This window comes from Bubalus kerabau, chromosome 16 (genome assembly GCF_029407905.1).
Source record: "Bubalus kerabau isolate K-KA32 ecotype Philippines breed swamp buffalo chromosome 16, PCC_UOA_SB_1v2, whole genome shotgun sequence".
NCBI classification, from domain to species: Eukaryota; Metazoa; Chordata; class Mammalia; order Artiodactyla; family Bovidae; genus Bubalus; species Bubalus kerabau.
In genome coordinates, this window is record NC_073639.1 from 47,657,445 (window position 1) to 47,681,503 (window position 24,059).

Here is a 24,059-nt window from a genome sequence, read left to right on the forward strand (position 1 = left end):
CCTGCATTGGCAGGCGAATTCTTTACCATTGAGCCACCTGGTAAGCTCCCCATCCAAAAAACATAGACATATATCCTCAATTCAAAGTGAGGATCTCCTACCTTTACATAATATTTTGTTCTTTTGTGTGTGTATGTGTGTGGTACGCAAGAGGGCTGAACAGAAGGAAACCACAGAGAAGGGATGAATTCATTCAGCTTTAGACAAACCTTCACAAAATCCAGCTGGTTCCCTCCTCCTCTCTCTGATCCCTCTTGGTTCTCATTCTCTAAGTATTCTTTCTGTGTCTTGAATACGTTTTATCAATATAAATCATAGACTCAATGGATATGAGTTTGAGCAAGATGGTGAAGGACAGGGAAGCCTGGTGTGCCACAGTCCATGGGGTCACAAAGAGCTGGACACAACTGAGCTACTGAACAATAAAATCACTATGAATATCAAATAGTTTAGTTACTTAGACACATGTCTTTCACTCCCAAAATGGGGGGAGCTCTTCAAGAGCTGATGTCACTTCCCATGTATCTGTGTATCCACTCCCCCACCACCCAGTGCTGGTCTTGCTGCTGTCACTGTGTTGATCCTAAAGAAAAATATCATATAGGAATAGTCCTGAGGAATAGGAACCACTCAGCTTTACCATAACAGCAGGGCATCAAAATGAAAGTCTATCAGAGGCAAAATGATAAGACATATTTCCAAAAATGGCACTAGTCAAAAGACCAATAAGAGCATTCACATCATTTTTATTGAATCAAAAACTGTCTAGAGACAAGTGGAAAAAATAATTTATTACAGGTTCTCTTACACATGAACATGGAACATTTATACAAGTTATCAACGTGCTGATAGGAAATGCTATATTTAAAGACAAACATTTTTACACAAAAGTAGTGGTCCTGTATTTTATAAAGATAGATATTAATAAATTATCAGAGATAATGAAGAACAACAGGTGATGATTCCAACAGGAATGCATTCTATGTTGAAATTAAAGTAACTTTTCTCAAGATGGCACCCTGGATAGAATCAAGTTCTTGTGAGCTAAGACAAAGGAGCTCTTTTCTGGGAAGAAAGGGCCAAGAGGGGCTCTGACCAACCAAAACACCCCAGCTGTGCTTCCCGCTTCATCCTTGGATATAGTTAGAGCCCCTAATGTTTACTCCAAGCTAATGCTCATTGTGAAACAGTGCTGCCTTCACCAACAGCTGCATGGGGTTAATGAGATTTATAACGCAAAGGATACAGTGCAAAGGATAGCATTTTAGAGGAACTGTAATTGCCACATGATCTGAATGAATAACCTGATAGTTTAATAGCAAAGAAGTATATTCTCTATTTCTGAAGGGAAATTAACATAATTCTAAATAGACACTGTTTTCTTAGCATGATATATTCTTATCTAGGGAGTCTGAAAATAAATTGCATTTTCCCCCTAAAATTCTGATTCACTCCTTTAGAAAACGATTTCTATAATGATATGCACCAACACAATAAAACCTTTTTATATGTTATAGTCATTAAAATATACACATATAGAGACACTGAACAGATGTGGAAAACCATGATATATATACACACATGGCTGAATACTGTTCAGTTTCATTTAATTAAATTCACCAAATATTTATTGGGTGCCCACTACTTGAAAACCACCATGCCAGGCGATGCGTAGTCGATCTGAAGATACGTGAAGCTCACATCAGCCACACAAAGCCAAACTTCAGATAACATACTAAACCTCAAAAATAATCAAAAGCAGAGCTAAAGTTGAATAATGAATAAGGAAGGAGATACACAGGAGAAAGGCTTGGGGAAACATGAAAAGGACGGAGGGAATCACTGGTCCCGGGCATGGCATCTGTTAGGGGTAGACTGGACCTCAACCTGCGATCTTAACCCCACAGTCCAGGATTCAGTTTTCATCCTGCTCCGTTTCCTTTAAAAAGCCAAGTAAATAGGGGATTAGTTTTCAGTGATAAGAAAGCTTGCATGATTCTTCAAAATATTTTCTTTCTTTTTTTTTTAAATAAAATTTGCTCTGCATTTATATCTACCACTTTTTTAAGCCGTTCCCACCATCAGGTTGGCTGAAACAGCCACCCAAATAAAAGGAACAAAGCTTCAGGCAAACTAATTTATCAGAACATCAGGAAGCATGCTAGTGCCAGAGTAAATTATTTAAAGTGAAAACAGTGAAAAGAAGATAAAGATAAATATTTTACAACTTGGCATTTCATTCCTTTTACGACTTCTATTCTAAAAGCATTTTTAGGGCATGTGCACATCCAGGAAAATACATACAAGGAGTCTCTCCCCCTCGACAGAACCAGTACATCAACAGGGAATAGAGCATCGGGCTTGTTTCTGACGCAGCCCACTGAAAGAGGGGCAAGGCTGGCGGGACCTTGGTGTCGTGAGCCACGGTGGGCCACAGGACCCTCGAGCAAACCCCAGTGCTACCCCCCAGCACATGGGTTCTGGATGGAGTACAGCCATAGCATGAGCACGAACCTATAGCTTCCCTGAGGAATTATTTAGATTCTAGACATGCATAAATCACTCTTCTCTCGAGATCAGTCCTGGGTGTTCATTGGAAGGGCTGATGCTGAAGCTGAAACTCCAATACTTTGGCCACTTAATGCAGAGTTGACACATTGGAAAAGACTCTGATGCTGGGAGGGATTGGGGGCAGGAGGAGAAGGGGATGACAGAGGATGAGATGGCTGGATGGCATCCCCGACTCAATGGACATGAGTTTGAGTAAACTCCGGGAGTTGGTGATAGACAGGGAGGCCTAGTGTGCTGTGATTCATGGGGTCGTGAAGAGTTGGACAACTGAGCGACTGAACTGAACTGAACTCCAGGAAAGACCCACCAGGGACTAGTATGTCCAAAGATCCCCAAACATTCCACAAGGTGATGGCATGGCCTTAGAAGGATCTGGAGCATCGTGGTTGGGAAAGCACCCTTGAAGATGGTCATGTCTCAGCCCTGGCGGTGACCACATGGCAACCCAGGGCACAGGGGAGGGGGCCAGGGACGCCCCTCACCGCCCACTCACTTGTGGGGTTCCAGCCAGATTACGGCAGAAGAACCAAAACCAGGGCTTCTCTCTCTCCAGTGCTTTTGGTTTTAATTTCATTAGAGAACAGAACTGTCAGCCATCAGGTCTCCCCTAGCAGCTTCATTGTTCTAACCAGCTCACTAATGGGTCAGTGTTTCCGCTGCTGTACTTACAAGTTCATGTAAGCAAGAATTCTTTGCAAATGAAACATATTTTCAGAGATTATGATTTAGCTCCCCATATTCATACCCTGTCTTAAAAAAAGGAATTATACTCTTATGAGTCATACCTCTGTTCCTGTATTTTTTCTGGATAGAAACCAAACTTGCATTGGTTCCTTTTTGCCCTTCATGGACACGGGGCCTCTGTGCTCCAAATGGAATTGCGGGTCTGAATTTTCTGGTGTCATGAGACATCTAGAAGGGGACAGGGAACAGGCAGAGAAGCTTGCTGTATGGTCGCACAGAGAAAGTAACATACATCAAAGTTATAAACAGAGACAGGAATGACACACAGTAAATTATTTAAAGGTACCTCAAGGCTTTAGTAAAAATACCACAGCAGGAATCCCTAAGAGTATGCAGAATCATTTAAAATGGAAATAATGACACAATCTTCTCAAATAAAAAATAAATAATCCCAAGACTTCCCTGGTGGTCCAGTGGTTAAGACTCCACACTCCCAATGCTGGGACCCCAGGTTTGATCCCTGGTTGGGGAACTAAGATCCCACATACCATGGTGTGACCAAAAAAAGAACAACACACCAGTTTTTTGTTTTGTTTTTGTTTAATTGAAAAATAATAGTAATCCTAAAAGCAGAGTTGATAACTGTGAAAGGTAATAAAATCACCCAGGGAATTAAAGCAGCTGCAAAGAGACATTTTTCAAGTCAGTAGATAACTAGATGTGTTCTCTAACCTGTATGTATATTCAGACACATTTATTTTCCCTTTTTCTCCAGTGGTTTCTGTTCGGCTTGTGAGGTTGACAGTGTTTCCAAAAAGACAGTAGCGAGGCATCCTCTGTCCTATGACTCCGGTAACTACCTCCCCTGTGTGGATCCCGATCGTTATCTGCAGAATCAAAGCTCTGGTTCAATACATTCAATAATAGGAATTATTGCTCACGCTAGACTAAAGAATTCAGAGTCATCATATAAAAATCATAAGAACTCTCTAGAACTCCAAACATATTACAGACAAAAACCCTCACAAAATCTGGCATGAGAGAAACATTCTTTGAAGCTTTCAAAAGTATGAATCTGGCCGCTTACATTAGATTTAGGAAAGAGATTTAAAAAAAAAAACCAGAAAGGACAGGGGGTTTTAATCTCATCCTCGTGACTTTCAGCACATGGAATAAAGAAGGTAATTTCAAATAGATGGACAGATTTCCCATTTCTATGGAAGAATGTAATATAATAGGTTCAATAAAATATTAGTCTGTTTATACAGATGCCAAAAGGCACATGAAATGATGCTCAACATCACTAATTATTAGAGAAATGCAAATCAAAACTACAATGAAGTATCAGTTCACACTGGTCAAAAAAGCCATCATTAAAAAGTCTACAAATAACAAATGCTGGAGAGGGTGTGGAGAAAATGGAACCCTCCTACACTGTTGCTGGGAATATAAGTTGGTGCAGCCCCTATGGAGAACAGTATGGAGGTTCCTTAAAAAACTAAAAATAGATCTGCCATATGATCCAGCAATCCCTCTGTGGGGCACACATCCAAAGAAAACTTTAATTCAAAAATACACATGCACCTCAATGTTCACAGAAGCACTGTTTACAACAACCAGGACACAGAAGCAACTTAAGTGTCCACTGAGAGATGAATGGATAGGGAAGATGTAGTATATATATACAATACAATTTTACTCAGCCATAAGAAGAATGAAATAATGCCATTTGCAGCAACACGGAGGGACCAAGCATAGTAAGTGAAGTCAGACAAAGACAAATATCATACGATACCGTTTATATGTGGAATCTAAAATTTGACACAAATGAACTTATCCATGAAACAGAAACAGACTCATAGACATAGAGAACAGATCTGTGGTTACCAAAGAGGAAAGGGAGTGGAGGAGGGATAAAATAGGAGTTTGGGATTAGCAGATACACACTACTATATATAAAATAGATAAACAACAAGGACCTACTGTATAGCACAGAGAACTCTACTCAATATCCTGAATTAAACCATAATGGAAAAGAATATGAAAAAAAAAGCACATACATATGTATATAACTGAATCATATTGCTGTACAGTAGAAACTAACACAACATTGTAAAATATACTTCAATTAAAAAAACATTAAAAATATTTAATCTTTGTTGTCAAGATGCAATTCCTTATGCATAATGAATGACTTGCTGGTCAAGAATATAAATCAGTTGTACAAAAGGCCTATTACAACCATTAAAATATGTGTTTTACCTACTAACCTGAACAGATTCACCATCTACTTGGACCTGGCCAGCAATCTCCATCATATCCAAGGCCAGGTGGCAGATGGACCGTGCGTGGTGGATGCACGGCTCCGGCAGCCCACTCACCGTCATGTACTTGTCCCCGACAGTCTCCACCTGGTAGGGTGCAGACTGGTTAGTACAAGCATGACTGATTCATGTGCCACCCTTACACAAAACATGCTTTTCCAATTGCCATCAATAACTTTCAACTTTCCTCCCCCCTATCTCTTAAAATTCTAATATATTCGATGCCAAAAAGAAGAAAACTGGTCAGTGTTTGAAATGTACACACCTGGCACTTGAAGTCTGATTAGAGGCAGGGACAGAACACAGTATTATTTTTCTTCTAGTAAGTCCTAGTTTCTCACCTTAGACATCCTTAGGACCCAGCAGAATAATTTACGACCCTATTCCCCCTTAAAACAGTGATGGTTTGATGGGCCAAAGCACCACTTCCCTAAGTTCAGTCGTTCATCCTGGTCACTAACCATTTATCTTTATGATGTGCTCACACCGTGTTACATTGTTCCTCAGGAAATGGCCATAAAAATAAATAGTCCCTGTGGCACCGCTATGACTCCAGATGCCTGGGGATGGTTTAGTTCACATTCTTGCCTTTACTAAGCAATATTCCACGGACTTCATTTTTTCAATGTTATAATTTTTTTGTAACTGAAACCATGGGCAGAAATGCCTTATGAATGTTTATTTCCAGTTGATGTTATCTAAAAGCAGGTCTGAGTCCCTGGCACCCCTCCTATGCTCCATGACTTCTCTACTGTGCAAATCATTTATACCTTTCAGTAAAAAATATCTCTGGCAGAGCACTGAAACAAATGCTACGTTTATATTATGTGTGATAAACCACATGTACAGATTTATTCACGTAAGTGCAAATAAGTTGCTAAATATTTTAACTAGGGAAGCATCTGCTCCATTCATTTGAGTTACAGGGAAGAGACTATTTTAGAACAAGAGGTAATTATTTAAGAAAATGGTAAACAATGAATGCATGAGAGCTGACTACCCAGGCTGCAGGGCTACAGTCAGGGACTGTGACTGCCACGCCATTGGAAGACAGGGTCTGAAAATTCAGAGTAATGAATGGCACTGCATTCGGACAGGGCCTAGACTTGCCTTATAAACAAATGGATTTTTCCGGGAGTCCGTCAGAGTGTCAAATCTAGTGTAGAGGTCATTGAGGAGGTTGACAATCTTCATGGCCCCTTCCCCAGACGCGTGCTTGCTGCAGAAAGCATTGAAGCCCACAATGCCGCTGAAGAGGATAGTCACGTTGTCATATCTCTTCGCCGGCACCGGACGCTTGTGCCTCAGCTCGTTGGCCACAGATGGAGGAAGCACGGAATACAGCAACCTGTCCAGAGGGATCAGGACAGAGCCATCATGAGAGATGCTGAGAGCTGCTTTAGTGCTTCTACTGCCCACTTTAGAGACTTGGGTGCCATGTGCACAGTGAAGACTCTGCTAGTACACTCATCATTAGCCACATTTATAAGTCAAGGCTAGAAAATATAAATAATTGGTTTGTTATAAACCAATCCAAACATCTCCCAATCCAAACCAATTCAAAGTATATCAAAATACGCCAAACAAAACAACCAGACAAAACAAAGGACAGACACCAGGAAGCTGAAGTTGTTCTATGCACCTTGTGTTTCAACGCTCCAACTGTGATATTCATGGGATGAAAGAAGTCATCCCAGCACTTAGCTCTGCGGTGTGGTGGTGGTAGTATAGTCGCTAAGTCGTGTCTGACCCTTGCAACACCATGGGCTCCCAGGGACACATTCACCTCTCAGGGGCAAGCTGCCTGCCTCAACATTTGTCACCTGACATGAAACATATTTCCCCAACAAGGACCTACTGTACAGCACAGGGAGCCATACTCAACATTTTGCAATAATCTATAAAGAAAAAGAATCCGAAAAAGAATATACATGTATAAATGAATCACTGTGTTGTAGACCTGAAACTAACATAACACTGTAAATCAACTAGACTTCAATAAAAGAAAGGAAGGACAGGAGGAAGAAAGAAAAGAAAACAGATTTTCCTTCCTGCCTCACTTCTCTGTGGAAGAAACTGATAAAGCAAGTAAGAAACTGGTCTAGGAAAGAAAAGATCTCATTTTCTTTGACAATCCTGAGACCAGGCCGATGGCACAAGAAGACATTGGCGTGGGGAGGAGAGGAGCAAGCACACAGGAGGTGAGAGCTGAGACCCGAGAGTCTCCTGGACTAGACAACTGGAGGAGCAAACGACACCTCCCAGCCTATCTCTCCCCGAAGCCAGCTGTCCCTCAGGGCTAGGTTTAAGAAGCTGAGGTCACATTTTTTTCCTAGCTCCAGTGGAATTTCTTCAGTCTTTCATTTTCACTCTCAAACATAGAACATTTTATAAAATGCTTTAAGGCTACTTTGAATATTACATGTGCACAGTAGCATGACTTCATTTCAACGAAAATTAGTAGTCAACGTTTATAATTAAATCACTTTGAAAATCAAATATCAACAAAGAGAGAAACCTAGGTGATTTTCCAATTTAACAGCTGAGCAGGATCTGAGAAACTCAAACTTAATAAATCCAGATGACTTTGAGCCTCAGCTCTAAGCACTATCTCACAATGTTTTATTTTTCATGAAGGAAGCTGTTCCACATACTAAAATATACAATTTTGAGTTGTTTCTTGAGCAGTAGGAGGGATTTTGAGCACCTGCCTCATCCCGTATACTTCAGGAGATTTGAAAAATACCTGGAAAGACTAAGGGGTTAGGGCTTCAAGGAAAGTAAAGGGATCTCAAATAAACTATTATTTTCATCTTCATTATACAGAGTAGGAGAAGTGAAGGAAGAGGCTAAGGACGAAGATAGACATTCACCTGGATTCTTTATCCATCTATGCTGTTGGCAAACAGTTGACATGTTTACCTTGCATCCATCCATGGGCAACACATGTATCAGTGTAAGAAAGTCTGATTAGACATCAGACATCACAGGAAGTGATTCTGCTACCAATGCTATGATGTCAAGTAGAGTGAAATAGTCCTACAGGAAGGAAGGTCAGGTCAATTCTCTAAGATTGCTTCCTATTATACAAATGTTAAAAATGAATACATAAGACCCTGGGTAAAATTCTCTTACGCAAGTCAGTGATTTTGTGCTTTTGATTAATTTTAATTAATATACTTCTAATATAGCTCTATTCCTCAAGCAAGGCCAAGTGGTATGCACAATGTCTATTTGTTTAAATAAATTACTTGAAATACAATCTTAAATGTCATTTGCCCACTGTTTCAAAATTTAAAGCACCGTTCATAGTTTTGTATAGTTTTGTATTTTGATACTTTTGTTCGTGAATCAAATTACAGAGGTAATCACTGTCATCATAGATGACACTACAGTCTATCAGATTCATATCTGCCAAATTCTAAAATAATTTGGCATTCAACTCTTTGAAAATATAATGGCCAAATCTAAGCTCACTGTTCAGTGTACCCCAGCACCTGTCAGCCCTGGCACAGAGAGGATTCTCGGTACACACTCCTATGTGAAGAAATGGATGAACGGGCAGTCAGACTTGAAACATGCACTTGAGTTATTCTAATGATTTGCAGAGACATGATTTGTCGTATATTCTTTCAGCTTGGTTTGTAAAATTAGAAGACATATCCCCATTTCTATTATGACTGATTTCTTTCTGTGTACCTGACAGATTTAAGTGACGTGCAAGAGATTATTTATTTAGGACTCCATAACTGCGACAGGTTCCACAACTTGGAGTCTTTGTACAGAGAAGAACCCTTGTATGCTATTACTATTCAATCACTGAAGTGATGTTGCCTTGAAGCCTAAATTATATGTAATGTCCCATCTCTGGGCACTTTGCCTCCCGGGTGATAAGCATTAAGCTAAAATATCTTTATTCAGCTCACAGGAAATGTCCTGACAAGGCCCACCTGTGAGTGGCTGCAGGCAAGAAGAAATTAACACACCCACTCTGGAGGCTGCTGGGAACTAGGAAACACTTGGCTTGAGTCCCTCCCCTTTAAATTAAAAGAGCCTGAATTCTAACTCAGGCAAGACAGGTCTTTGGGACATGAGTTCATTATCTGCTCCATCTGCTGGCTTTCATAATTAAGTCTCTGTTCCTTGCCCCAACACCCCATCTCTGGATTTACTGGCCTATCATGCGGCGAGTAACCTGAGCTTGGACCTAGTCACAGTCTGTCAGCCTTAACCACACGAGAGCCGCAGAATCCACCATGCAGGACAGCCCTGTTATCTGTAACCACAGGTTACATTCTTACGTGTCCGTCTTTTTCTTTTCATCTTCCAGGGCTCGTAACGTGAGCTGCAGCCTGTCTGTGAGGATTTCCAGTTCCTGGGTCAGCTTGTACTCCTCTCTGAACTGCTCTCCCAGGAGCACCAGGTCCCGAGTGGCATCGTGCAGAGGGATGTCACTCAGGTACAGCCCTCGCCGGGTCAGGTCGTCCAGGTTCATGACACTGTCATAAGAAGAAGGACACACAGTCAGACTCCATGCTTCCATGGCAACACCACCCTGGTTTCCGTCAAGGAGTCTAATCCTGCCACTGCGTGCCATTCAAAAGGTCAGGCTGAAGAAAACTCAGATAAAAGCAAGAGGAATATGACTTCATTCTTCTTAATATGTAAACATCTATCAAAGAGAAGTGAACTTGAAATGCAGTTTTGCCAAGCTGCAATTTTTTTTATGCCGTCAGCCTAAATTAAAAGATAATGTGAAAAGTTGCCTTATGAAACCCACTCAGGTTTTCTTCTGAAGGCTGTTATTACTTATTATTGCCAGAGGTTTTCTTCACTATAAAGAAATGAAGAAAAAGTTATCTTGGGAATTCCCTGGCGGTCCAGTGGGGAAGACTTTGCCTTCCAGTGCAGGGGTGCGGGTTTGATCCCTGGTTGGGAAGCAAAGATCCCACATGCTTTGAGGCCAAAAAACCAAAACATAAAACAGAAGCAATGTTGTAACAAATTCAACAAAGACTTTAAAAATGGTCCACATCAAAAAAACAATCTTTAAAAAAAAGTTATCTTTACTCTCTTTTACAAGGATAATAATGCTTCTTCTACAAAACTAGTTGATTGTCATCTTAGAGGATCTACGACTCTTGTACCTAGTTGTTTTCTCTTTCAGACACAATGACTGGAGGTTGACACCAGATTTATGACTCATCTTCAACATGAATTTTCTGTACTCTTGACTTCTAACATGTATTTTTACACACTACTCTAATTTCTGGCTCCACTTTCTTCTGTTACTCTTATTTTCCTTGGCATATTTGTTTCATCTATTTTTGCTGAATTTTATGCATCTTTGTGACTTGTCATTTTTAGAAAATGTAATATTTATTGATTCAGTAAAGATCTGGTAAATAAAAAGTAGACTGTTTTTTAAAAATTTAGTCTTTGGTTAAAATATCTTATAGTTACATTATTGGCTTTAATTATTTAAATGCCAAATAACTATTTCCAGTCATTCATAATAATAATTTCTCTAAACTGACATAATTGTGTTGTGAATTTACTGAAGAATTTTGGATTAATAAAATGTCTCCCTGAAATATATTCTCAGAATGTCCATTAAAAAGGCAAAAATAAGCATACCAGTAAAGGAAAATAAAACAATCAAAGAGTCTACTATTGACACACACCCCTCGGGAAAGAAGCCAGATCATCCACCAGTGGTTTCAAGACCAGCCAATTAGTAGAGAAAAAAAATGTCTATAAGTTTAAACTGAAAATGAATCATTAAAATGCTCATATTGAGAGAGAAAATCAAATCATGTCATTGTTCAAAAAACTTACTATTATCTTAATGAGCTGTGTGCTTAGTTGCTCAGTTGTGTCCAACTCTTTGCAACCCCATGGACTGTATGTAGCCTGCCAGGCTCCTCTGTCCATGGGATTCTCTAGGCAAGAATACTGCAGTGGGTTGCCATGCCCTCCTCCAGGGCATCTTTCTGACCCAGGAATCAAACCTGGGTCTCCTGCACTGGAAGTGGATTCTTTATCAGCTAAGCTACCAGGGAAGCCCCAAACTATCCTATCCTCTTGGAACTATACATTTTACAAGTTAAAGTGCATTTAGTTGATCTCTTATGGAATGTGAGTACCAATTTTTTTATACACATAAGCAGTTCCCATATAAGAAGGCTTCTCAGGTGCCTCAGTGGTAAAGACTACACCTGCCAATGCAGGAGACTCAAGAGACTCAGGTTCAATCCCTGGGTCGGGAAGATCCCCTGGAGGAGAAAATGGCAACCTACTCAAGAATCCCATGAACAGAGGAACCTGGCAGGCTACAGTCCACAGGGTAGGAAAGAGTCGGACACAACTGAGTGAGCACACCCACACACACAAGTCCCATATAACAACTGGTGATTATATTACTATGTATCCTATTTTTGCATATGGTAATTAGCAAGTGGACTCCAAATTTCTGCCTGTACTTCCAAAGAAACCATTCTCTCCATGAATAAGAACTGTCTCTATTTAAAAGTTATCTTTCTACCAATGCTCAACTTGGAAAAAGGCAGAAGGAAAAGACATTTATTGATAGCAAATGCAAATACAGTTTGATCAATGGAGGTTATTAATAAAAAACATGAGTTTATATTCCCTAATTTTGTCTCTCTTATTTTCATAATATATTCTCAGGGGAAAAACCCCATCATTAGTCTTATATAATCTTTAATACCAGATTTGTTATTATAATAATAATTATTATTATATTATATTATATTATATTAATATATTTATAATTATTAAAAATTTAAAGAAGGCTGTTACAAAATCCATTAATTTTTTCAGAAATTTTGAAACAATATTGTCAAGTGAAAAGTGATTATTTGGACTTTAAATTTTTGATCAACATATGGAGGCTGAACAACACGCTGCTGAATAACCAACAAATCACAGAAGAAATCAAAAAAGAAATCAAAATTTGCATAGAAACGAATGAAAATGAAAACACAACAACCCAAAACCTGTGGGACACGGTAAAAGCAGTCCTAAGGGGAAAGTTCATAGCAATATAGGCATACCTCAAGAAACAAGAAAAAAGTCAAATAAATAACCTAACTCTGCACCTAAAGCAACCAGAAAAGGAAGAAATGAAGAACCCCAGGGTTAGTAGAAGGAAAGAAATCTCAAAAATTAGGGCAGAAATAAATGCAAAAGAAACAAAAGAGACCATAGCAAAAATCAACAAAGCCAAAAGCTGGTTCTTTGAAAGGATAAATAAAATTGACAAACCATTAGCCAGACTCATCAAGAAACAAAGGGAGAAAAATCAAATCAATAAAATTAGAAATGAAAATGGAGAGATCACAACAGACAACACAGAAATACAAAGGATCATAAGAGACTACTATCAACAATTATATGCCAATAAAATGGACAACGTGGAAGAAATGGACAAATTCTTAGAAAAGTACAACTTTCCAAAACTCGACCAGGAAGAAATAGAAAATCTTAACAGACCCATCACAAGCACGGAAATTGAAACTGTAATCAAAAATCTTCCAGCAAACAAAAGCCCAGGTCCAGATGGCTTCACAGCTGAATTCTACCAAAAATTTAGAGAAGAGCTAACACCTATCCTGCTCAAACTCTTCCAGAAAATTGCAGAGGAAGGTAAACTTCCAAACACATTCTATGAGGCCACCATCACCCTAATACCAAGACCTGACAAAGATGCCACAAAAAAAGAAAACTACAGGCCAATATCACTGATGAACATAGATGCAAAAATCCTTAACAAAATTCTAGCAATCAGAATCCAACAACACATTAAAAAGATCATACACCATGACCAAGTGGGTTTTATCCCAGGGATGCAAGGATTCTTCAATATCCTCAAATCAATCAATGTAATACACCACATTAACAAATTGAAAAATAAAAACCATATGATTATCTCAATAGATGCAGAGAAAGCCTTTGACAAAATTCAACATCCATTTATGATAAAAACTCTCCAGAAAGCAGGAATAGAAGGAACATACCTCAACATAATAAAAGCTATATATGACAAACCCACAGCAAACATTATCCTCAATGGTGAAAAATTGAAAGCATTTCCTCTAAAGTCAGGAACAAGACAAGGGTGCCCATTTTCACCATTACTATTCAACATAGTTTTGAAAGTTTTGGCCACAGCAATCAGAGCAGAAAAAGAAATAAAAGGAATCCAAATTGGAAAAGAAGAAGTAAAACTCTCACTGTTTGCAGATGATATGATCCTCTACATAGAAAACCCTAAAGACTCCACCAGAAAATTACTAGAACTAATCAATGACTATAGTAAAGTTGCAGGATATAAAATCAACACACAGAAATCCCTTGCATTCCTATACACTAATAATGAGAAAACAGAAAGAGAAATTAAGGAAACAATTCCATTCACCATTGCAACGGAAAGAATAAAATACTTAGGAATATATCTACCTAAAGAAATAAAGACCTATATATAGAAAACTATAAAACACTGGTGAAAGAAATCAAAGAGGACACTAATAGATGGAGAAATATACCATGTTCATGGATTGGAAGAATCAATATAGTGAAAATGAGTATACTACCCAAAGCAATTTATAGATTCAATGCAATCCCTATCAAGCTACCAACGATATTCTTCACAGAGCTAGAACAAATAATTTCACAATTTGTATGGAAATACAAAAAACCTCGAATAGCCAAAGCTATCTTGAGAAAGAAGAATGGAACTGGAGGAATCAACCTGCCTGACTTCAGGCTCTACTACAAAGCCACAGTCATCAAGACAGTATGGTACTGGCACAAAGACAGAAATATAGATCAATGGAACAAAATAGAAAGCCCAGAGATAAATCCACGCACATATGGACACCTTATCTTTGACAAAGGAGGCAAGAATATAAAATGGAGGAAAGACAATCTCTTTAACAAGTGGTGCTGGGAAAACTGGTGGACCACTTGTAAAAGAATGAAACTAGAGCACTTTCTAACACCATACACAAAAATAAGCTCAAAATGGATTAAAGATCTAAACGTAAGACCAGAAACTATAAAACTCCTAGAGAACATAGGCAAAACACTCTCTGACATACATCACAGCAGGATCCTCTATGACCCACCTCCCAGAATATTGGAAATAAAAGCAAAAATAAACAAATGGGACCTAATTAACCTTAAAAGCTTCTGCACAACAAAGGAAACTATAAGCAAGGTGAAAAGACAGCCTTTAGAATGGGAGAAAATAATAGCAAATGAAGCAACTGACAAACAACTAATCTCAAAAATATACAAGCAACTCCTACAGCTCAATTCCAGAAAAATAAATGACCCAATCAAAAAATGGGCCAAAGGACTAAATAGACATTTCTCCAAAGAAGACATACAGATGGCTAACAAGCACATGAAAAGATGCTCAACATCACTCATTATCAGAGAAATGCAAATCAAAACCACTATGAGGTACCATTTCACGCCAGTCAGAATGGCTGCTATCCAAAAGTCTACAAGCAATAAATGCTGGAGAGGGTGTGGAGAAAAGGGAATCCTCTTACACTGTTGGTGGGAATGGAAACTAGTACAGCCACTATGGAGAACAGTGTGGAGATTCCTTAAAAAACTGGAAATAGAACTGCCTTATGATCCAGCAATCCCACTGCTGGGCATACACACTGAGGAAACCAGAATTGAAAGAGACACGTGTACCCCAATGTTCATCGCAGCACTGTTTATAATAGCCAGGACATGGAAGCAACCTAGATGTCCATCAGCAGATGAATGGATAAGAAAGCAGTGGTACATATACACAATGGAGTATTACTCAGCCATTAAAAAGAATACATTTGAATCAGTTCTAATGAGATGGATGAAACTGGAGCCTATTATACAGAGTTAAGTAAGCCAGAAAGAAAAACACCAATACAATATACTAACGCATATATATGGAATTTAGAAAGATGGTAACAATAACCTTGTATACGAGACAGCAAAAGAGACACTGATGTATAGAACAGTCTTTTGGACTCTGTGGGAGAGGGAGAGGGTGGGATGATTTGGGAGAATGGCATTGAAATACGTATAGTATCATATATGAAACGAGTCGCCAGTCCAGGTTCGATGCACGATACTGGATGCTTGGGGCTGGTGCACTGGGACGACCCAGAGGGATGGTATGGGGAGGGAGGAGGGAGGAGGGTTCAGGATGGGGAACACCTCCTGTGGTGGATTCATTTCGATATTTGGCAAAACCAATACAATATTGTAAAGTTTAAAAATAAAATAAAATTAAAAAAATAAAATAAACAAATTTTTGATCAATAGCCCTCCAAAACATGCTTTGTCAACTGTTACTAAATAATATGCATACATTTTGGCTATACAAATTTAAAATGTACAAAATATTACCTAAAAACAAATTTTGTAATTATCTATTTCTACTGTTCTAACATAAATTTAAACACACATTACTTACTCTGAATTCCCACACATCTTTTAGAAAAGTGCTTTGTCAAACTATAAAAATACCAGCCTACAGTTGTACTTCCCTCTGATGTTTACTATGTTACATAATTCACATAAATTTTAACTTAATACTGCATCGTGCATAGTGTATCTCAGTTAAAGTAGAAAAAATGTTTTTAACATAAAATAGTTTAAATCCAGAAATCATTAGAAAAGTAATTTCTTGGTGCCAAATACACCTGTGTATTTATGCCATTGTATTATTAATAAATCTTTGTAGACTTGTTTTCTCCATGATGCCTCTCTGGAAGGTACAAAACTACAGAATTAGCCAACTTCAGATTACATATCCTCTGACCTAAAGGCATAGACACTCAACAGATTGATTCAGATGTGGCAAATAAAAGAGAATACATGATTTCTTCTGAGTTACTATACAAGTTCAAAGAATTTATCCTTGTTATAGAGAGAATAAGGATAATTCTCCTTGTCTAAGAAGAGTTGTAAAATCTAAGTATACTTTGTAGAAACAATTGAATAAAATGTTACTGAATTTCCTTTTAGCAAAAGATGGGTGCTTATATCCATTATAATTCATCTAAAAGTGATTACCTTGGTGAGCACAGGAAAAGTATGCTGTCTGCTTCAGGCAAGTAGATCATCTGACCCTTGAGCCGTAAGCAGCTGATTTCAGTGCCCGTCAGCTCATCCTCACACTCTGATTTCTCTACATCCAACAACCCTTCCTGGAAAAGGCAAGACACACAGTCAACACGTGCATCTCTCCCAAGAAGGGCACAGGGACCTCATTCCCACCAAACCATAAGGGAGAACAGGAACCCAGGCAGAACAGAAGAGGCCTTTCACCAGAGTCGGCCAGGTAACAACCAGACAACCTGACATCACTGCAGAAATGCAAACTGAACCCACGAAGATAGGAGCTTTGCTACTTTGACATCCTTGTGGAAAGCTTCTGTGACTCTCATTTCTGATTTTCCATGGAGCAGATGGTAAAGAATCAGTCTGCAATGTGGGAGACCTGGGTTTGATCACTGGGTTAGGAAGATCCCCTGGAGAAGGACATAGCAACCCACTCCACTGTTCTTGTCTGAAAAGTCCCATTGAGGAGCCCAGCAGGCTACTGTCCACTGGGGTCACAAACAGATGGATACAACTGAGCAACTAAGCATGACTGGTTCACTCATGTGTGACTGGCCCACCCAGGCAAGGCATTTTCAAAATTCACTTCTGTTCATTTTAATCCATGACTAGAATCCTACTGCTCCTCAGACAACCCCCAATTTAGCACCATTGCTTTTCAAACAGGACTCCCTTCGGGGTCTGGTTTTGCTCTCTCTACACCTTCTGAATCTCACAGAATGTTTTTGTAGCTAATTATCCCTGTGGAACATTTCTAACCTGTAACAAACCTTACTTCCTCATATTGAGTGAAATAACATCTTGATTACCTTGCTTCTCAACACGAAGACTGTATTGATGTGTGAGAGGATTCCATGGAAACTGATGTCAATGTGAGGACGGACCAGGGAGAAGACAGACAGGAGGCTGCAGTTCCCAGGCTGGAGCTAAAATGCAGATGAAAAGAAAAGGGCACTTAATTAGCACTTTGGTGTATTTTAAATTCCTTTCTTTTGCCTAAAAGTGTCAATTGATTTTGAACATTATTTTCACACAGCAGATAAACAGTGACTATTTGCTCAATGATGAATAAATTAAGTGAAAGCCGATTGTTACTGGAAAGTCATTTTCTCATGAAAATAAGACCACTATTCCTGCAAAACTCCCCCACTGCTCTTGTGATTAAAAGAGAGAGAAAAAAAGTAGCTGTCCCAGGCAAACTTGCAGTATGCTCAAACATACTGAGTTTACAGTTACAATACTTCTGTGATGTACCAAGTGCTCCATGTTCCCTGACAGATAAACAAAGGTTAAGTGAATCAGTGGCCATGTATAACAGCATTTCTGTGGCCTTTCATCTCAGGCTCCCAGGGAATGCAATCTCCTTTACCTGGGGAAGGACTCTGTAGATGGCGTTGCCACACTGAGTGACCACAAGATCCCTGTCAAATATGATGTGAAAGGGAAAGGCTTTGCAGAACGTATACGGGCTGATGCGTGATTCCTGGGTACCGTTTTCTTCAAATCTGTCAAGATCTTCATAAAAATCCTCTTCTTTTGACTCTTTTTCTTCAATCAAAAATTGAGTATGATCACATTCTTCATTTCTTTGTTGAATAACCTGGATGCCAAAGAGATAAATGGTGTTAACTGTCTGGCATTTCCATTTGGTTACAATATTTAAATACCTAAGAAATTGGTAATGAAAACCACATTTAGGTTAATTTTAAAGATTTAAAATATGCAAATACTATATATGCCTAATACAGAAAACTATTTTTGGATACTGACTTAGAAAATTTGAAGACAATAATTATTCACAGTAAAACTGCAAATCTGGTACGAGTCCCCTAGTGGTCCATGCAGCATCTTCGGTAGAATCTGGAGTAAAGCACCCCCGTCCCCATAGGCTCAGTGTCCCCTCAAGCCAGGCACACACATACGGTAAACGATGTACACATCAGACAGAACAGTACTGTTTAATATGATAAAAAATGCTGTGTGGAAACAGAGGAAAACTAAATGATAGAAATACATATCTTAAAATATATGTGATGTCTTTTTTATCTATCAACTGGCAAGTATATAAAACTGCAGTGCCATATTAGGTAGGACACAGAAAAAAAGAATCATTTCATATATCACTAATGGAAGGGTAGTTTGATTAATCTTTCTGAAGGATAGATTGACAATATGCATAAAAATCCCCCTCCTCAAATTATATTCTTTGATTTAATTCTAAGTCTATAAGGTTATTTTATGGGAGTAATCCTGATTATGAGTGAAACTCTCTTATTTAAAAAATAACGCTCTCTCTCTCTCCTGCGTGCTGGGGTGCTCTTCTCTTCACGTCTTTGGATCCATGTGCCCTCACGAAGATGGATTTCCTGCTATCTTCTAAATAAAATAGAGCTGTAACACTGATTTGTCTAAGAGCTATAACAGGGTCTGTTTGAGACCTGAGAGCTATAACACGGTCTGTCCAAGACCCGAGAGCTGTGACACACCAAGTGGGGCTTTAATGTCCATCACTACAAATCTTTGTTGTGACGAGACAAAAACCGAGGAGCATACACTCACGTGACATCTATGGTGCCGTGACTCAGATTTAACCTGGCTGAAACAACCTCCGCGCAGAAGAAGCCAAGCACAGCAGGAGCCCAACTCAGTGAAGCTCCCGCGGTAGAAGCAGAATGTAAAGAAAACCCAGCGCAGGGGAAAGCCCATAATGTTGGAAACTGGGACAGCGAAAAATGAACTCAGCAGAAAGCTCACACAGCTCAGTCTCATATTCCAGAAGACCTCCAGTTAAGGTCAACAAGCTACAACATGCAGCACCAGTTTAACAAAGAAATAAAACTACAGCCGACTACGGAAACTCTCACTCACCCTTAGATGGACACCGCTATAAGGACTCTGAGGCATAAGACTAGCAAGAGGGGGAGGCCCAATACCCCTCGCCATCCCAGTTCAGCAGGAAGTAGCCAGAGAGACCTCGATGCCCCTATTCCCAAAGAATTGGGCCTCCCATCTCTTGAGGGGGAATGTTAGGTAGTTAGAATAGGGAAAAGGAGTCCAAAATGGCAGTGTCTAAAAGACAAGGAAGAGAAAAGCCCGCGAAAATAGAACAGAGGAAGGTCAAAGGGAGGTCCGTGGACCAGAGTGAGGACTTCAGGCAGAACAGCACTCCTGACTAAGCCCAATTTGCATAGGGCAGGCCCAGGGGGGAGAAAGAAACATGTAAAAAGAGGAGCCAAAGAGCTCTCACTCTCTCTCCTGCGCGCTGGGGTGCTCTTCTCTTTGCATCTTTGGATCGATGTGCCCTCACGCCTCAAAGATGGATTTCCTGCTGTCTTCTAAATAAAATAGAGCTGTAAGATGGTCTGTTAGGACCTGAGAGCCATAACATGGTCTGTCCAAGACCCAAGAGCTTTGACACACCGAGGGGGCTTTAATGGTCGTCACCCCAAATCTTTGTTGTGACAAGACAAAAACCAAGGAACATACACTTGCATGATATTTATATTCATGAGCAATTTTAGAATTGCTGAGTTAAATTGCATGCTGTATTCTATTAACATCATATTCTAATAACATCATAGCAAGAAAAGATATTATAAATATTATAACCACCAAAAACTTTTAATTGTATACATTGATATGTAAGACTGTGTGTGTGTGTTGTGTGAGTGTGTGTGTTTCTTTATCAGGAAAGTAATGGGATTGCTCTATACATGGACATCACCAGATGGTCAACACCGAAATCAGATTGATTATATTCTTTGCAGCCAAAGATGGAGAAGCTCTATACAGTCAGCAAAAACAAGACCAGGAGCTGACTGTGGCTCAGACCACGAACTCCTTATTGCCAAATTCAGACTTAAATTGAAGAAAGTAGGGAAAACCACTAGACCATTCAGGTATGACCTAAATCAAATCCCTTATGATTATACAGTGGAAGTGAGAAATAGATTTAAGGGCCTAGATCTGATAGATAGAGTGCCTGATGAACTATGGAATGAGGTTTGTGACATTGTACAGGAGACAGGGATCAAGACTATTCCCATAGAAAAGAAATGCAAAAAAGCAAAATGGCTGTCTGGGGAGGCCTTACAAATAGCTGTGAAAAGAAGAGAAGCGAAAGGCAAAGGAGAAAAGGAAAGATATAAGCATCTGAATGCAGAGGTCCAAAGAATAGCAAGAAGAGGTAAGAAAGCCTTCCTCAGTGATCAATGCAAACAAATAGAGGAAAACAACAGAATGGGAAAGACTAGAGATCTCTTCAAGAAACTTAGAGATACCAAGGGAACATTTCATGCAAAGATGGGCTCGATAAAGGACAGAAATGGTATGCACCTAACAGAAGCAGAAGATATTAAGAAGAGATGGCAAGAATACACAGAAGAACTGTACAAAAAAGATCTTCACGACCCAGATAATCATGATGGTATGATCACTCACCTAGAGCCAGACATCCCGGAATGTGAAGTCAAGTGGGCCTTAGAAAGCATCACTACAAACAAAGCTAGTGGAGGTGAAAGAATTCCAGTTGAGCTATTTCAAATCCTGAAAGATGATGTTATGAAAGTGCTACACTCAATATGCCAGCAAATTTGGAAAACTCAGCAGTGGCCACAGGACTGGAAAAGGTCAGTTTTCATTCCAATCCCAAAGAAAGGCAATGCCAAAGAATGCTCAAACTACCGCACAATTGCACTCATCTCACATGCTAGTAAAGTAATGCTCAAAATTCTCCAAGCCAGGCTTCAGCAATACATGAACTGTGAACTTCCAGATGTTCAAGCTGGTTTTAGAAAAGGCAGAGAAACCAGAGACCAAATTGCCAACATCTGCTGGATCATCGAAAAAGCAAGAGAGTTCCAGAAAAACATCTATTTCTGCTTTATTGACTATGCCAAAGCCTTTGACTTTGTGGATCACAATAAACTGTGGAAAATTCTGAAAGATATAGGAATACCAGACCACATGACCTGCCTTTTGAGAAACCTGTATGCAGGTCAGGAAGCAACAGTTAGAACTGGACATGGAATAACAGACTGGTTCTGAATAGGAAAAGGAGTACAGCAAGGCTGTATATTGGCACCCTGCTTATTTAACTTCTATGCAGAATACATCATGAGAAATGCTGGGCTGGAAGAAGCACAAGCTGGAATCAAGATTGCCGGGAGAAATCTCAGTCACCTCAGATATGCAGATGACACCACCCTTATGGCAGAAAGTGAAGAGGAACTAAAAAGCCTCTTAATGAGAGTGAAAGAGGAGAGTGAAAAAATTGGCTTAAAACTCAACATTCAGAAAACTAAGATCATGGCATTTGGTGCCATCACTTCATGGGAAATAAATGGGGGAACAGTGGAAACAGTGTCAGACTTTATTTCTTTGGGCTCCAAAATCACTGCAGATGGTGACTGTAGCCATGAAATTAAAAGACGCTTACTCCTTGGAAGAAAAGTTATGACCAGTCTAGATAGCATATTGAAAAGCAGAGACATTACTTTGCCAACAAAGGTCCATCTAGTCAAGACTATGGTTTTCCCAGTGGTCATGTATGGGTGTGAGAGTTGGACTGTGAAGAAAGCTGAGCGCTGAAGAATTGATGCTTTTGAACTGTGGTGTTGGAGAAGACTCTTGAGAGTCCCTTGGACTGCAAGGAGATCCAACCAGTCCATTCTGAAGGAGATCAGTCCTGGGATTTCTTTGGAAGCTGAAACTCCAGTACTTTGGCCATCTCATGCAGAGTTGACTCATTGGAAAAGACTCTGATGCTGGCAGGGATTGGGGGCAGGAGGAGAAGGGGACGACAGAGGATGAGATGGCTGGATGGCATCACTGACTTGATGGACGTGAGTCTGAGTGAACTCTGGGAGTTGGTGATGGACAGGGAGGCCTGGCATGCTGTGATTCATGGGGTCACAAAGAGTCGGACACGACTGAGCAACTGAACTGAACTGAACCGAAACATTCAAATACTGTATTTGGTACTTGTGATTATAAACTTGAACACCAGTATATAGTTCCAAACATATATCTTTAAAGTAGCATTGAAATCAACTCTGAAGTAAATTTGCAATGGTGAACCAATTTTGCAAATAAGATCTGTGGCTCAAACGAGTAAAGTATCAACAAATTCAATAAAGTAAATATAATTTGATTTTTAAAAACTACATTTCTAAATATTATTTTCAAGCAAATACATGCTTAACGTATAAAAAAATTTTTTCTTTTGAGTTTAAGAAACCGCAGCCAACATGTCCTCTTAAAAAGGGAAAAACATATCTCGAGTTGCAGCCAGATCAAAATGGGAGGCAGTTGGGAGAGTATTTCTTCAGTTGCAGCTAAGTAAGGGCAAAGCACTGCTCCTTTCCCCCTTTTTCCTTAGTTCACTGCACCGAACTCTGACACTGAGGAACAAATAGCAATTAATATGGACTCTGGTATACATATTCCCACATACTGTTTCACGGTGAAATCAGGGTATTACTATCAAAACTTCCACACCAATCTACACTGGTTAAAGATCAGTATTCTCATTTACGATGGGAAAATTTTGCCTCAAGAAGACTCGTTCCCTAAAGTCTCCAAAGCAACACAAAGCAATCTAAAAATTTTGATGTTTTACTCTTTCCATTTCAGCTAGAAGAACTGAATTATACGCAAGCCAAGTTTACGAATTCCTCAATTCTACTCTTCTGCTTTGCTTAAATTTGCAAGACAGCTTTTCTGATTATATTTGTAACCTCTCCTTCATTTATCACTTCATGACATGGTCTACTATTTCTTAAGTAGTTCAATTATCTGGTAGCTCCAGACTTATGAGACTTACAGACTTAAGCATACCTCAGGATGGTGGATGAACCTAGAACCTATTGTACCGAGTGAAGTGAGTCAGAAAGAGAAAGATAAATACCATATTCTAACACATATATACGGAATCTAGTAAGATGGTACTAAAGAATTTATTTACAGGGCAACCATGGGAGAAACATACATAGGGAATAGACTTATGGACATGGGGAGAGGGGAGGAGAGAGTGAGGTGTATGGAAAGAGTAACATGGAAACTTGCATTACCATATGTAAAATAGATAGCCAATGGGAATTTGCTGTATGGCTCAGGAAACTCAAACAGGGGCTCTGTATCAACCTAGAGGGTTGGGATGGGGAGGGAGAAGGGAGGGAGTTTCAAAAGGGAGAGGATATATGTATACCTATGGCTGATTCATGTTGAAGTTTGACAGAAAACAGCAAAATTCTGTAAAGCAATTACCCTTCAATAAAAAATAAATTAATTAAAAAAAGAATACCTCAGGAAATTAAAACATTGCCCTTGAAA

General features: G+C 39.4%; 1 protein-coding gene across 1 annotated transcript in view; it reads right to left on the reverse strand.

The window, feature by feature from the left end:
• Positions 1-728: 728 nt before the first annotated feature.
• Positions 729-24,059, reverse strand: part of GUCY1B1 (guanylate cyclase 1 soluble subunit beta 1) — a 63,330-nt gene continuing 39,999 nt past the window's right edge. Inside the window, exons 6-14 of the mRNA XM_055550097.1 lie at positions 18,097-18,327; positions 17,537-17,653; positions 16,680-16,813; positions 9,881-10,078; positions 6,690-6,927; positions 5,526-5,666; positions 3,988-4,142; positions 3,357-3,483; positions 729-1,939 (exon numbers count right to left, since the gene is read on the reverse strand). Of these exons, the coding sequence (XP_055406072.1) occupies positions 1,916-1,939; positions 3,357-3,483; positions 3,988-4,142; positions 5,526-5,666; positions 6,690-6,927; positions 9,881-10,078; positions 16,680-16,813; positions 17,537-17,653; positions 18,097-18,327 (1,365 nt within the window). The 3' untranslated portion in view covers positions 729-1,915. The remainder of the gene's footprint in view (positions 1,940-3,356; positions 3,484-3,987; positions 4,143-5,525; positions 5,667-6,689; positions 6,928-9,880; positions 10,079-16,679; positions 16,814-17,536; positions 17,654-18,096; positions 18,328-24,059) is intronic.